Raw genomic sequence first — 16,187 nt, forward strand, 5'->3', positions numbered from 1 at the left:
AGACCCTCTGTCAGCTGGGACCAGGGAGGGAAACGTAGCTTCCTCTTCATGCTCTGAGTCCTATTTTAGGAGGTTGTCTTGGGAGTGAAGCTGTATACACACCATGCCTACTTCCCACTACCTGCCTGGCCCCATTCCCACCATTTTCTCTCTGGGAAGAGGACACTAAGAAAAATTTGGAGAGAAGGGGTGGGGGAAGGAAGGAGATCAGACCAACTGAGACTCATTAGAGACTCTTCTAAATCCTCTATAGAGTTTTGGAAACATTTGGAGTTCCTGGATGACATTTCTAACCTGGTCATTCTTAGTCTCTCCAGTAGGAAAGTATAGTAGGGCAGAGTATTCATGGATTTTTCCATTCCTGGGTATATCCAGAGCAGACTTTGTGTGAATCGGGAGGTGTCCTTTCTCTATAAGCATCATTTCCCTCAGTTGACATATTCTTAAGGCAAGAAGATTTATCTGAGAAGAGTAGAGGAGAGAGACAACTGGGACTATTCGGGACTGTATACCAAAACAGAGTCTTGTTAGAAGTGTGTGAGGGGGGAAAAAAAGAAGTGTGTGAGGGTTTGTCATCTGTGTGTGTTGCACACCAATTTACAGACCTTGCTGAGTGACACAGACTGCCAGGAAGTTCACAGATGGGGTAGGAACACCTGACAAGGGAGTTGCTATGCTCACTTATTGGAGATAGATCTGTCAAACAAGCACAAAAGCCTTGCTAGTTTCCCTTCTTTTCATCATGACTGGATGTGGAACGCAGTACTTCTGGCTGGAGCCTCTGTATCAGAAGCAGAGGATAGGCTCAGTTATCTAGTAAATTTGGACTTCCAAACCATTAACACAAATGACAAGTGCACACACACAAACACAGACACAGACACAGACATACACACACATCCATTGACCAGAATATTCAAAACTCTTTGTTAACAAAGTTCTGAATCTAGAGTTAATTGATACTACCAATTACTTCACTTGTAGCTCAGTGGTTATCAAAATTTGTAATATGAAGACCCTCCTAAAAATTATTGAGGACCCCACAAAAAGCTTTGGTTTATATGGGTTAAATCTATCCATATGTAGGAGCATCTTGGGATTATTATGAAAATAAGTTTTGACCTGGCAGATGCCCTGGAAGGGTCTTGGGGACCCACAGCAGACCCTGGACCATACTTTAAGAACTGCTATTGTAGTTCCACGGATTTGGTGGTTGCTTTTTGGGGCACACTTTAAATAATGTAAACATTTGTCCTGAGTCCTTTATAAGTACAGTCTAACCTAGCTGTCCTCTCCCTCGTATGCATCTATTTATTTTAATTTGCCTGACTTCTCTTCAGAAGACACTCAACAACTAAAGTAAATGACTAAATGGCTACTCATTCAAATTGGATGGTTATCGATGAGGTTTAGTTGTAAGCTAAATATTGATTTGAAAAGACTAAGATGACCTAACTTGCTGGAAGTGTTTGAGTGGGGTGTGAGGTAACCTGTTTGGAGTATTGTTTTGTCATTATGATGGTCTTTGATTGATCCCTTGGCCTCTCCTATTTTACTTTGATTTTGAAATGTAATAAAAAAATAGTTTAAACTCATGTCTGACGAATTCTTCTGTCTCTCCCTCTCATCTTGTTTCCTGCAGAATTTATATAGATCTGACCTAAACTTTATGAGAGGTGTTGGCTGTGTTATTCCAGGGACTTTGGAAATTGAAGGAAGAAAGAAAGCATCTGAGCTCATCAGTGAGGTAACCGGCAATTTTCCTTGGATTGGGTTAATTACTTCTGGGTAGTAATATTATCAGCAATATTTGCCATATTGTGGAAAATATCTCTAATGAAAGAAAGTACATTGCTATGTTATTTAAGATGGGGTGACTCATTCGATTTTAACCATTTTTATTGGTATGTCCATTGGAGTCTTAGTGCCATTTAAAACAGCTTTGCAGATAATTTCAAACCCTCCATTACCCAGAACAAAAATTATTTTACTAGCCTGTAAGATGTGGTTTCCTGGTGTTTCTTTGAAGACTGGTGATTTCCTGTGGGCTTTGAAGAAAAAAAATTGCTGGATTCTGTTCTTGGGATTGGAAGAATAAAAAGCTTTTTCCTTTGACTTAAAAAAGAATCACAGTTAGATTTCTTGGGTGGGTCATAGGCCCATACTCTAAGTAGGCATGAGAGGTTTCACTCTTTTTAACTGTGTGTGGGAGGACATGATAGAGATCACAATCTCTGCCATTTTCAGTGGATTCAATTGGAATCAGATGAGTTTTGATCCAGTTAAATATATATATATATATACATATGTATATATATATACAATATGAGAACCTATAATATATGTATAATGAGAATATATAAAACCCATTATATATGTATATATGTGTGTATATATATGTATATATATATAATAAGAGAACCAACTTCACTTAAGCCCTCCTCTCATGTCTCATCATGGTACACAAGTGACCTTTGGGTCCTTAAAGGCCATGCCTGCAAAGCACCAGCCAGAACCTATCTACTAGATGGGTAATCCTGCAAAGTATGGAGATGCCTACCCCCAGGGCGGTGGCCACTAGGAGATGATATTTTTTTTAAACACATGGCAACTCATGCATATAGTCTAGTATGTGGAGGGCTTAGGATCTGTGCCAGTGGAGAGAATACCCTCACCCATGAGTTCACAGATCCTTGAGTTAATTGAAAAGTTCACAGGGAGTTCAAAGAGAATAGGATGTTACATCTCCTCATGTTTTTTCCCCCATGGCTTCCCATTATTATGCCTATTGGTATGGTGCAAGAATTTTTCATATACACACACACACACACACACATACATACATATACATATACATATATACCTAGATATATACACATATACATATATATACATACATACACATATACATATATACCTAGATATATACACATATACATACACATATATACATACCTATATATATATACATATACATATATATACACATATATATATATGTCAATAAAATAAATTAAAACTATTATAACACCTCTGTGAGCAGTGGTCCTGAACAGAATTAGTATTTAAACTTCTAATTTGTGTGTCCCTTTGACATTTGCAGGGAAGGAACAATGTAAACTTCCCTTTCATGTTTAGCAGCATCTGGACCAACCCTATACTTTTTCCTACATTTGCTTTCTCTTACTAATGAGTTCTAAACCCACTAGATTATTCACAAGCCCAGGGAGAGAACTGAACTCAGTGGCCGAGAGACACTTGGCCTTTGTCAGGCATGGTTTTATAGCCAGTATTAGGAATCAGACCAAGAAACTGGACTTTCTTCTGACCTAGCACCTCATGAAGCCTTTCTTTCTTTCTTTCTCTTTTGTGGGAACTCAGAGTAAATATCGCCAGCAGCCCCAGTCCTTCAGGTACACAGCTGTGACAGACTCACCAGGACTCCTTCATGCAAAATTCAGCAATCAGATTACTAATGAGGTAAAAAAAAAATCTCTACTGAAATCAGGGATGGACTTTTAACATCTCCATGTGCTGATAAAAGGAAGAAAAAAAAGCAACAACAAAAGTTTGGGAAGAAAAGAATCACATCCTAAGAATAATAATAAGACCAATTGACATTTATATAGCACTTTAAATTTTATAAAATACTTAACAGATTATAGCATCCCTGGGTTACTCCATTACCTTCCACCATCTTACTTTTTCTCATTTGATTCCCTTGGGTCTTTTAATTTCTAATACAATGCTCTTCCCACTTTACCAATAGAGCATCTCTCAGTCGTCCTCCTTATTTTTGATATGGAGGTTGGACTACTACCTAAGACCAACAACAATTGAAAGAGTTGGGGTAATTTCTAGATTTAGAATTCTTATCCATGATCATAGGTATTTTTAGAATTTGGGTAGATTGTGTGTGTCTGTGTGTATTTACATGTATATGTGGATGTGTCTGTATAAATATATATGTACATATATATACATACATATGTGGATATGTATACACACACACACACATATATATATAAATATATTTTTCCTACCAAGTGTTAACTAATATTTATAAAAGGCAGCTCAGGACAAAAATAAAGGGAGCATATGGCCTAATCTCTTTTAGGATCTTACCTTGTGAGGTTGCTTCAATCTACTAGTCCATTTCCAAACATTTGAATCATTAATTTTGGAAGATGGGGAAAGATGTAGCAATTGCCAATGGTTTTAGTATGACCTCTGAGATGTAGAAAAGTAGGAGTTTATAAACTGTTATTATTCATCATCATCATCTAAGGGAGCTGTGGTCCAGTAGAAAAAGCACTGGATTTACAGGTAGAAGATCTGGGTTCAATTTCAAGGTCTGTCTCCTATTAGCTATATGACTTTAGTCAAATTACTTCTCTGAGCCCATTTTCTCCTTGGTAAAATGAGGATGGGAAGCTAGGTAGAGCAGTGGATAGAGCACTGGTCCTGGAGTCAGGAAGACATGAGTTCAAATCTAGCCTTAGACACTTACTAGCTGTGTGACATTGGGCACTTAATGCTATTTGCCTCAGTTTCCTCATCTATAAAATGATCTGGAGAAAGAAATGGCAAACCACTCCATTATCTTTGCAATGAAAACCCCAAATGGGGTCACGAAGAGTCAGACAAGACTGAACAACAAACAAGAAAATCAGGATAATACCTTCTCTCAGGGTAGTGATGCAGATCAAATGAGATAACATATGTAAGGCATTTTGCAAACCTTAAAGTGCCATGTAAATACTAGCTTTTTATTAAAATACTTTGTAAATAAATGGTAGAACACTAGACAGTGATGGTCATGACGACAACATGGTGTGGTAGATTATGGAGCACTGGATTTGGAGTGGAAGGATCTTCCAGCTCTGCTCCTTCTTAGCAATGTGACCTTGGATAAGTCAGGTCCCTTTGCTAGGTCTCAGTTTCCTCAAGCGTCAAGTGAGGGGTAGACTAGATGATCTTTAGGGTACCTTTTAGTTCTAGATCCTATAGTTCTATTTGGCAATTTTACTATGTCTTTTTTATCTAGGGAGAAAATGCCACCTTGCTTCTTTTTCTTCTTTGTTTCTTTCTCTTCCTTTCATCACCCCAATGCCATTGTTGCCTCCTGCATTGCACCTCTTCCCTGATTGCATGTTTGAGTGATTTGCTTGGTTTGCTTAGGACTGGCTTGCCCTTTAGTGAAAGAAACATGAACAACCATCTTACTCAAAAGGTGAAAAGTGTCCTCTCCTTATTTATCCATATAGCCCTCCTCTTCTTTGCTTTTTTAATAAATAATTTATTATAATGTTAATAACAGTGGAAAATGCATTGAATTTGGAGTCAGAAGATCTGAGGTCAAATTCAATATCTACTAGTTATTACTCGTGTGTCATTTCACCTCTGGGTCTTAGTTTCCTCATCTGTAAAATGGAGAAAGGAAGATTGGAGTTGATAACCTTTAAAGTCCCTTCCTGCTCTCACTCTGTGGTTCCATGAAAATAAGGACAAATGTCTTTTTCAATTGAATTTTATTTTTTCAATTAGTAAGCATTTATTTTCTCTCCCTTCTACCTTTTTCCCTACTGAAAACCAAAGCCTTTATAACCAGTAGGCATAATCTAGCAAAACAAATGATGAAATGATGTCTCAAAGCCATAAAGTCCAAACTATTTACATTTTAATAAATGGAAAATGTATGCATTTTGGCAAACTACTACTAACAGCATCCCATTTGCTCTGGGCCCCTTCTAATCTCTTTTCTGTTTATATCCTTATAGAATTTGAATAGACTTTCAGAAAGTACATTGCACTATTTATGCTACCAGAAGACATGTACTTTGCTGCTCATAAAGGCCTCAATAACAGTTTATTTGATTCTTTTTACCCCTAGCGCCTCTATAAAGCAGCAGGGAAGGATACAAGTCACCAATACACAACGACCTTGGGTCTTCCTGAGTTCATCAGAGCAAAAATAAATGCAGCCAACCTCAGTGAGGTGAGTATCTCTGGGTTACTGTAGTGGCCAAACTTGGCTGCATGAAAAATGATGAAATTCACCTCTCTCCTTTCCTTGGAGTGGTGGGAGACAATGAATGTGGAATATTGTATGTGCTCTCAAATGCTGTAGCTGTTGTCTTTTGGGGAAGGCTCACTGGGCTAGGGATGGGTTAATTCACTAGAGGCCTTTAAGCAGAAATTAGGTGGTCACTGGCTAGCTTTGTCTTGGTGGGGCTGATTATTCAAGTATAGGTTAGACTTCTCTGATTGGTGCCTTTCAATCCTGAGATTATGCGAAATACAGAGATGACTTTGATGTAAAGAGAAAAAAAATGAGTAAAACTTTGCAATAAGTAAAAAAAGCATATATATATATATATATATATATATACATACATACATACACCCAGTCTTAGTGATGTCAGAATTTATCTTTCACGAGAGTTTGATTGTGATCCAAAGATACTTATTCTTGCATCTTCAGAATGATGTAAATTTGATCATAGGGGATAAGCCCAGAACCTTACTAGAATGGATAACCTTTCGATGTCCATATTAACCATATCTTTGTACAAATGTGCTGAGTACAGATGTGGAGGGAGTGGTAGTATGCACGCTAATGAGATGTTCCACACAAAATAGAAAGCTTTGGCATGTCAGAAATTGATTCATGCACACGGAACTACAAATGGGGGGGGTTTCTTTGTTCATTGATTCATGTATTTAAAAAAAAAGAAAGAGAAGAGAATCTACATGTGTTTCCACTTTAGGCCAAATACAAGGAGTCTTGGCATAATCTGTGTGCTCAAGGCTACAAGCTGACAATGGAAGCAATCCCCTTCCAGACTGCAAGGGCCTCCAGAGATATCGCCAGTGATGTGAGTTGAATGATATGACCTTCCATCTCGCCTAATTTCTGTTAACTTCATGTAAAACAGTGTCTACGGCAAATTTTACTGAATTAAAGCAAATCTATAACCATGTGAGACAAGAATGTCACTTGCAGAATATATTACTTATGAATGAGAGTCTTTGTAGGAGGGAAAAAAGGCTCTGCTAATCAGAAGCCAAACACAGTCAAAGACCTTCCAGGGGGAGCTGGGCTGATTTATTTGTAATCACAATGCTAGAGAAATAAATGTTCTTCACCTGTAACTCCAACCCTGAATCAGGTAGAGAAATCACAGTAATTCAAGTCATCAAATTTTCATCTCTTTCTATCACCATCCTGGTTTTAGGGACGAGTATTCTACTTTGTCCACTGCAATTCAACCGACTCTGATGATAAAGTCCATAGCTTTGGGACATGAAGGTGACTTTTCCTTTCCCATAAACAAATCATAAAAAACAGTGACTTCAAATGCATAGATCTTGTCTTTGGGGTTTAGCGCTTTGCCAAGTGCATCAGGATGAAACACAACTTCCTCATTTGCGGTTTTTGATAAATTCCTTTTGGTCACAGGCAAAATAGTCAAGTATGGCCCCTTTCTGTTGGTTTCAATATCCAGCTCTGATCAGACAGAGAGAGTAGAACTGTGTTTCGGTTCTGCCACCCCTAGGGAAGAAGGAGCTTTATCAAGTTAGCCCGTGTTTTGGTTTGGTTCAGGGATTTTCACCCCAATAATAATCACCCCTTGGACAAAAAGAAAAATGTAATTTTGTAGGATTTAGAGTAAACACAGGCAATGGAATTTAAGCAAGTAAAATGCAAATGGCTGACTGATTTTCTTTTCACTCAAAGTGTCAGTACAGGCATGACTTTGTGAAGGAGAGAGGGAAACTTATTGGGGCCAGAAGCATTCTGGATGACCACAGACTTCAACACTGCCTGCGGGTGGGGAAGCTACAGAGTGAACAGCAATACAGGAAGGAGGCGCCAGGAAGCAAAACTCAGTACCACCTCCCCATGGACATGGTGAACCTAGTCCATGCTCGAAAGGCTCAGGCCCTGGCAAGTGAGCATGATTATAGGACAAGGTGCCATGACTTCACAGCGCTTCCTGAGGACTTGAAGCTATATTGGGCCAAGAAAGCCCATGCTCTACAGAGCGAGGTAAAGATTCCCTTCCCTTCCCTTCCCTTCCCTTCCCTTCCCTTCCCTTCCCTTCCCTTCCCTTCCCTTCCCTTCCCTTCCCTTCCCTTCCCTTCCCTTCCCTTCCCTTCCCTTCCCTTCCCTTCCCTTCCCTTCCCTTCCCTTCCCTTCCCTTCCCTTCCCTTCCCTTCCCTTCCCTTCCCTTCCCTTCCCTTCCCTTCCCTTCCCTTCCCTTCCCTTCCCTTCCCTTCCCTTCCCTTCCCTTCCCTTCCCTTCCCTTCCCTTCCCTTCCCTTCCCTTCCCTTCCCTTCCCTTCCCTTCCCTTCCCTTCCCTTCCTCCTTCCTTCTTTCCTTTCTTCTTTGTCCTGCTTCTCTCTCTCTCTCTGTCTGTCTCTCTGTCTGTCTCTCTCTCTGTCTCTGTCTCTGTCTCCTCTGTCTCTCTCTCTCTCCCTCCTTCCCTCCCTCCCTCTTCCTCCTCTTCCTCTTTCTTTCTTTCCTCTTTTTCCTTTTTCTTTCTCCCTCCCTCCCCTCCCTTCCACTATCAGTTCCCAAACTGGTACAACCTTTTCACTTAGCATTTATTAATAGTATCCCCTCATCTTTCTTCTTTTGGTTGTTTATTACAATTTCTTGTGTGTGTGTGTGTGTGTGTGTGTGTGTGTAGAGACAGAGAGAGGAGGAGGAGAATAGAGACAGCTAGATTGGTATAGATATAGACTTATCCATAACTATCTATATATGCATACATGATACGTGATACATACATACATACATGGAGCCAGAAAGGTTATGCTATAAGTTTCTATAAGTTTAGAATCTGGAAGATGTATGCTTAAATTGTGTTTCTGTTGCTCAGCAACTATATGACACTGGGAAAGTCAATTAACCTCTCTATGACTCAGAAAATTCAATAAGAATTATCTCTTAATTCATATATGGATTGTCCATCTGTAGTTGGTAGAGATGGTTCCCAATAGATTATTGAGTTTATCCAGTCCAACATCCTCATTTTCCAAATGAAGAAAATGGAATCTAGAGACATGAAGTGTTTGGCCCAAAGTCACACAGCTCATGTGGGCTACATCTAAGGAGAGCTTGAACCAGAATCCAAGTCCCTCAGTGACTTTTGCATCATATCATGCTGCTTCAGGATGATTGTGTCAATGGCGTCTTTGCTCAGGACAAACCTTAGACAGCTTCTCATTGATAAGTCACCAAGGAAGGTTTAGAAGCAAAATTTTCAAAGTAGTCCCACCCCTGTAGGACACCAATGTTCCTCTTCTCCACTGTTCTATGGACACAGCCGTCTGCATTTTTCTGCCCCCCATGCCCAGCTACTAAAAGTCACGGTTCACTTATGGCTTGTGCATTTAAAGCTCTGGGGCTATTAAGGAGAGGTGGGGTGCAGGGTACTCTGGAGAACGATATGTGTGAATCTAAAGCCAGTTTCTATTATAATAACTAACAACAATAATAATAATTGGAGAGGATAGAATGGTTAGCCCTTGCCTGCAGTTCTGGGTAGCCTATGGAAACCAAGTTCAGTGGTTCCAAGAAAAAAAGTGTTTTGGAATTGTGTTTAGAAGCCATCTTGGGGAAGTCGGTTTCTTGTTCCTCTTCTCCCCCTCCCATTTTTTTATTATGAAGCCTGATGCTGGCATGTTGTTATTAGCTTCTGTCTGAATAGTTGAAGCTGGACTGGGAGACGAAATATCAATAGCCCATCCATTTCTGAGCGAGTCTGAGGCACAATCAAAGCATTAGGGAGCCTGCATCTTGCTTTCTTACTTACCTGCAATCGTACTGTTCAGCTCAACAAAAGAAGAGTTGAAAGAGCTCTCCCCACTTCATGTCTTTTATGAAAGGAGCAATGCCCGGCTGTGAAGAATCCCTGTTGGATGATTCTCTCTAACTTAGAAATTTATCCAATTTCCTCTGTTCTTTATCAGAGTGGAAGGCAAAAGCGTTGCCAGTATAGACTGAAAGATCCCAATATAAAAAGCAAGTTACTGGCATGGGGCATACAAACCCGCTCCTGAACCCGAGTTAAGGGAGACCTTAGATGTCTCTCTTAACCAGTTTGGTAGCAAAGTAGAATTTGCACAGGGACATTAACCACTAGACAGTAGATCAGAAAGAAGCCTTCTTTGTGGCTAACTGTGAGGAACGCTGTAAACCTTGAAATGAAAGGAGCGAGCGCGGCAGAAAGCCTGATTTCAGGAGTGACATTTTTCATTATGGCAGAGCTTCTATCTAAATTAAAGGGATGCCATCAGCTTCGTTTAGATCCGAAATTTAGATTTCCTTACAGGTTTCAGAGTTTTTTTTTTTCCCCTTTACAAAAACCTAATTTCCATAAAGATCATTTGCTGAGACCATTTCGATCCCAGGTGATTCTGGGAACATCAAGACAGGGAGGACATGGGGGACCTAACTTATCTCCATCCTGGGGCAAGGGGCATGTGGCAGAAATAATAATATCCTGGCATATCTTTCATCACATTTACTCTTTCCAAATGACCCCGATTGTTTTTCCCAAGAGTACATATAGACAACATGTTCTCTTTTGATTGTAGCTATGATCTTTTAGGCCCTGAGAAAAGACTAAGAAAAGAATCAGAGCTTTGCAAAAGAATTACAGGTAAACTGAGTCATGGACAAATTGAAGTGGCCTGCTCAGAATTACCGAGTTAGGAAGAGGCAGAGTGGTAAAGAGTGCTCGAATTGGAACTAGAAGATTGGAATTCAGGCTTTCCTTTACTGCTTGGGAGACCTTGGGCAAATCACTTCTCTTTCTGAAACTCGGTTTTCTCATCCATAGAGTAAACCCAGATCAGGATTGGCTAACTGCAGCCTTTAGGCCAAATCTGGACTCTCTGCCTGTTTTTTCATAGCCCAGATTTTGTGGAACTATGGCCAGAGTGGGATAGTTGGCTGGTCTGGATGGTCTCATCCAGACGCCTGGTCTGGGTGTTCTCCTCGGACCTTCCCTGTGTCTTGGCATGACTATTGGGTTTTCTAAAGTCATGGCATTTTATATCAAGAGGATAGTTTCTGTCCCAAGAGAACTAAACAAAGCAATATACTTTATCAATCAATCAATCAATCAATGAACATGTATGATACAAAGATGAAAATGAAACTGTTCCTGCCTTCAAGGAGGTTATGTTTGATAAGGATAAATATAGTAAGTACATAAACTTGCAGTCTATCAGGATATACATAATAAATGTATGAGCTATATACACATTAAATACAAAGTTATTTCAAGGGTAAGGAGGAGGAAAGAATAAGCATTTAAACAGCCCCTACTCTGTGCCAGGTATATGCAAAGCACTTTTTTTACAAATGTTATCTCATTTTATTCTCACAACAACCCTAGGAGGTTCGTGCTATTATACTTCACCTATTTTACAGGTGAAGAAACCAAGGCAAACAGAGGTTAAGTGACTTGCCCAGGGTCACACAGCTAGTAAGTGATTGAGGTTGGATTTGAACTCATGAAAATGAGTCTTCCTTATTCCAAGATCTATACACTGCATTACCAGCTGCACTAGTAGCTAGAGGGAGATGAAGAAAGGTTTCATTTAGATAAGAGCTGAGTTTTGAAGGAAAATAGAGATTTCTAGTAATCTAGTCAGGAAAACAATCCCAACAAAACAAAACACTAGTTTGGAAATTAGAGGACCTGAGATAGAGGACTGCCTTAAATTGTGACCTTAGTCATGTCAGTCACTTCTTGGTGCGTCATTTTTCTTATATGAAAAATGAGGGAATTGGATGAGTTGATCTCAAATTTTAAAATGGTGGTTGTGATGACTGCTGCTTTTACACTTTGGGTAAGTGAGGTTCAGAGAAAGTGACTTGCACTTAATACCTAAACTTCACTTATTTATTTTTTAATCTAGAGCTCAGAGTAGTGACAGGCAGGTAGAAGGCAATTAAGTGATGCAATGGATAGAGCGTTGGGCCTCATCTTTGTGAGTTCAAGTCTGGCCTCAGACACTTAATAGCTGTGTGACCCTGAGCAAGTCACTTAACCCTGTCTGTCTCGATTTCCTCATCTGTAAAATGAGCTGGAGAAGGAAATGGCAAATTACTCTAGTTACTTTGCCAAGAAAACCCCAAGAGTCAGACATGACTAAAACAACTGAACAACAACAAAGGCAGGTGGGTTGGCTCTTTGCTGGTTAATCTGAGTTCATTTGAGCTTTAAGTTGAGATCATTCACATAGAGCATTCATATCTTTGCCCTAAATGAGTGAAGTTCACTGGTTAGGGCTATTTTTTTCTATCCTGAGCAAGTCTCCGTTACTTAATTTCTATAAGAATATACTCAGGCAAACAGTCCAACTTGATGGCAAGAATGAGCAGAGAGAAGGAAGATCCTAGAATGTTGTTAGGTATTATTACAAATCAAGGATCTTTTGAAAGTGGCTTAATAGTCAGAGATGCTATCCTGATAAAAAGCCAAAAATTTCCTTCCTGCAGTCACGCTACAAGTCAGACCTGAACTACATGAAGGGACTGGGCTGGCTGGCGCTGAGATCCCCGCAGATAGAAAATGTAAAGAAGGCTGGTGAACTCATCAGTGAGGTACTGATAAATCTTTTATGACCTGGCAGGTCTGTAGGAATTGTTTACCATTAGAATGCTTTGTTATGGTGTGTGGGGGGAATAAAGAGGGGACAGAGAACACTACAAGCATGAGAGAGAGCCTGTGCAGTCATGAAGACAGGGGATAGAAGGTCAATAGCAAGTGATACAATCTGACCAGCATGTAGAGCATATCAGACTTCTGCTCTGAAAACATTTACTAAATTGGGCCATCAAGATGAGCTAATTATTTATTCCTCATATTTAGACTTGACTTATTCCTCATGTTTAGATGTGTATTACCCAAGTTGGGAGAAGAGTTATGATTGCCATTCACAGTGTTGATTCACCATAAACATCATGAGAATAGGGGAAAAATATATTTACCCAAATAGAATAATCATAATACCCCAGAGCTTCACTATTGTTCATGGAGGAAAATCCAATAGGTGGGAGATACTGTATAATAAAGTCCTCTCAATACTTTCATAATGAAATCCTTCTATGACTGAATATGACTAGGGATGATTGATTTTATACTGAATTGTGTTGAGTAGTGAGGGCTTTATCATGGGATACTAGGGCAGTTTGTACTTTAATACTTGTAGTGTCTATCTTTAAAAGATTTAAATGCCTCAAGGATATTTCTTATTACATAGAAACATCTCGTGCCTCTTCAATCTCAAGGCATTTTTGCTGCTATTGCCCATAAATAGGGGAGATGTTTCTGGATAAATGTAATTGATATATTTGGTTCTGGATTGATTGTAGTGATACTGTATTCAAAAACTTGAACTCCTGTTTCATGAGAATCTTTGTCTTTATTCCTTTCAGGCTAAATATCGTCAAAAGCCGGACAGTATCAAATTCACCACAGTGGTTGACTCCCCAGACCTAGTCCATGCCAAGAATAGCTACCTGCAATGCAATGATGTAGGTTTGATGTGATACCTGATCTCAGCCACTCCTGATAGATGGCTCTCTGCCACATTCATTTCAAACACACCTTAATTTTCAGTGGAGTCTAGTGGAGATAAAAGTTTAATTTAACTCAACTGGAGACAAAGAACAGAAAAGTTAAATGTCTCTCTCTACTTTCAGTCTCTGTACATTTGCTAGTTTCCTCTCTCTCTCTCTCTCTCTCTCTCTCTCTCTCTCTCTCTCTCTCTCTCTCTCTCTCTCTCTTTTTCCTTCCTCATTCTCTCTCTGTCTCTGTCACTGTATTTTTCTCTGTTTCTGCATCTCTATTTTTTTCTTAATTTCTAATTGAGCTATACCCAATGAGTTGAGCCAGAAGTAGAAAAACATTCCTGACATTGGGAAAGATGTAAAATTTATACCCAAGGATAAAGCCACTTTATTTTCCTGTTACATATAGTTAAAGTCTATGGTTGGATTTGAGAGAGAGGATTAGAACTGGAGGCGTTCTGTTTTCCCATTATAAGGTCAATAAGACCTTATAAGAACCCTCTCAGAGAAAATAACCATATCATTAAGTTTTATATTATTTATAAATCACCTCTTTAAAAAATCTTCAAATTTTCTAATTGACACACTTTTCTATACATGCTTGAAAGGCAGCAGAGTATAATAGATGGGTATGGAGTCAGAAAGACATGGGATCAAGTCCCGTCTATCCCATGTACAACCTAAAGACCATGGGCAAATCATTTATTCTCTCATTGCTCCCAGGAAATTCTTTAAGACTATAAAGTGTAGATAAGACATTGATCTGTAATGAAATTACAGATGGTTCTGTGTCAGTCAGTCAGTCAGTCAGTATGGCTTTTTTATCTTTTTATAGCCTGATAGTATTAGAACAGTAGCTGTCTGTGAATTTTTCTATTTACCCATCCATTTGAGCAAAATAACTGAGTAGGCATCATGGACAAGACTCTGTTAGAAGCTCTGAGTCGCATAAATAAATAGATGTATTGTTATACTGATTTTCCTACAGATCTGTCTATGCTGTTCTGAATTCTATGGAAATGTAGCCCCACAAGCTATAATCTGTATTTAAACTGGAACCTGTTTTGGCTTTACAGCGTCTCTACAGAGCTGGGGACTCGGAATCAATGCACAGATACACCTTCCTCCCCGATCACCCTGACTTCATCCGAGCTCGCTTGAATGCTCTTCATCTTAGTGACGTGAGTGAATAAACACATCCTTCCTGTTCTCTCCTTCTGTGTTTTCAATGATCAAATAAGAAAACACATGTAAGGTGATTTGCAAAACCTTCAAATTCTACAGAAATGCTAGCTATTGTGATGTTAGCTATTCTTCATAAAAACTGAGTTTTATTGATAAGGAAAAAAAATAATGGATAAGGGCAGGAAAGCTTAGTGAAAAGATCCCTGGACCAGAAATCAGGAGACTCATTTTCTAGTCCTTGCCAGTTGCTCACTGTGTAGCTTTGGGCAAATCACTTCCTTTTTTATGGGCCTCAGTTTCCCTCTCTGTAAAGTGAAAGAGTTGGGGCTTTAAGATCTCTTCCAGCTTTGACATTCTACAATTCTATGTCTGGCTTGAAAGCCATCATTGCTATGTTTATGTTTGGTCAGGATCAGCTTCAGGTTGGCTTTTTACTAACTGTAGATGTTGTCTTCATTTATTATCCAGAACATTTTTTTTTCTGTTCTGTCAACTAAGCCTTGTTGATCAGATGACAGTTCTGCATCTCCTTTTCCTTTTGTTGTTCAGTTATATCTGACTCTGGGTGACCCCATTTGGGGGTTTTCTTGGCAAAGATATTGGAGTGGTTTGCTATTTCCTTCTCTGTCTTATTTTATAGATGAGGAAACTGAGGCAAACAGGGTTAAATGACTTGCCCAGGGTCACACAGCTACTAAGTATCTGAGACCCGATTTGAACTCAGGAAGATGAGTCTTCCTGACTCTGGGCCCAGACCTCTATCCACTGTACCAACTGGCTGAAGTTTAACAACTTTAAAACAGATCTACTTTTCTCTAGAATAGGAGTTCTTAATCTGGGATCTATGGATCTCCAAGGATTCTTTAGATTTCAGGAGTTCTATGAAATTGGATGGGAAAAAATTATATCCTTATTATAAAGATTGTAGTCATTATAAAGGTAATGGTTTAGTCTTAAAGATTTAGTCTTTTTGTTTTTTTTTAGTGAGGCAATTGGGGTTAAGTGACATGCCCAGGGTCACACAGCTAGTAAGTGTTAAGTGTCTGAGGCCGGATTTGAACTCAGGTACTCCTGAATCCAGGGCCAGTGCTCTATCCACTGTGCCACTTAGCTGCCCCAAAGATTTAGTTTTAAAGCAGGGGTTCTTAACCTGGGATCTGTGAACTTGTTAAAAAATTTGACAATTGTATTTCAATATAATGGGTTTCCTTTGTAGTCATATGTATTTTATTTTGTGTTCTTAAAAACATTGCTCTGAGAAGGGTTCACCTGATAGTTTTCACCAGGCTGCCAGTAGGGTACATGACACAAAAACATAGTTAAGGACCCCTGCTCTAGAGAGAGTATTGGCACCAGAGTTGTTCCTTTCACCTTGAGATTACTGTGTCAATTGCACCTAGTAGGA

The 16,187-nt window shown here is 39.3% G+C and overlaps 1 protein-coding gene across 3 annotated transcripts in view; it reads left to right on the top strand.

Moving 5' to 3' along the window:
* LOC122740626 (nebulin related anchoring protein) overlaps positions 1 to 16,187 on the top strand; it is an 84,298-nt gene that overhangs the window by 60,423 nt on the left and 7,688 nt on the right. For all 3 annotated transcript variants that reach the window (XM_043983068.1, XM_043983066.1, XM_043983067.1), the window contains 8 exons: positions 1,643 to 1,747; positions 3,382 to 3,480; positions 5,894 to 5,998; positions 6,771 to 6,878; positions 7,742 to 8,053; positions 12,524 to 12,628; positions 13,463 to 13,561; positions 14,674 to 14,778. In XM_043983068.1, the coding sequence (XP_043839003.1) occupies positions 1,643 to 1,747; positions 3,382 to 3,480; positions 5,894 to 5,998; positions 6,771 to 6,878; positions 7,742 to 8,053; positions 12,524 to 12,628; positions 13,463 to 13,561; positions 14,674 to 14,778 (1,038 nt within the window). The remainder of the gene's footprint in view (positions 1 to 1,642; positions 1,748 to 3,381; positions 3,481 to 5,893; positions 5,999 to 6,770; positions 6,879 to 7,741; positions 8,054 to 12,523; positions 12,629 to 13,462; positions 13,562 to 14,673; positions 14,779 to 16,187) is intronic.

The sequence above is a fragment of the Dromiciops gliroides genome, chromosome 2, assembly GCF_019393635.1.
Source record: "Dromiciops gliroides isolate mDroGli1 chromosome 2, mDroGli1.pri, whole genome shotgun sequence".
Taxonomy (NCBI): Eukaryota; Metazoa; Chordata; class Mammalia; order Microbiotheria; family Microbiotheriidae; genus Dromiciops; species Dromiciops gliroides.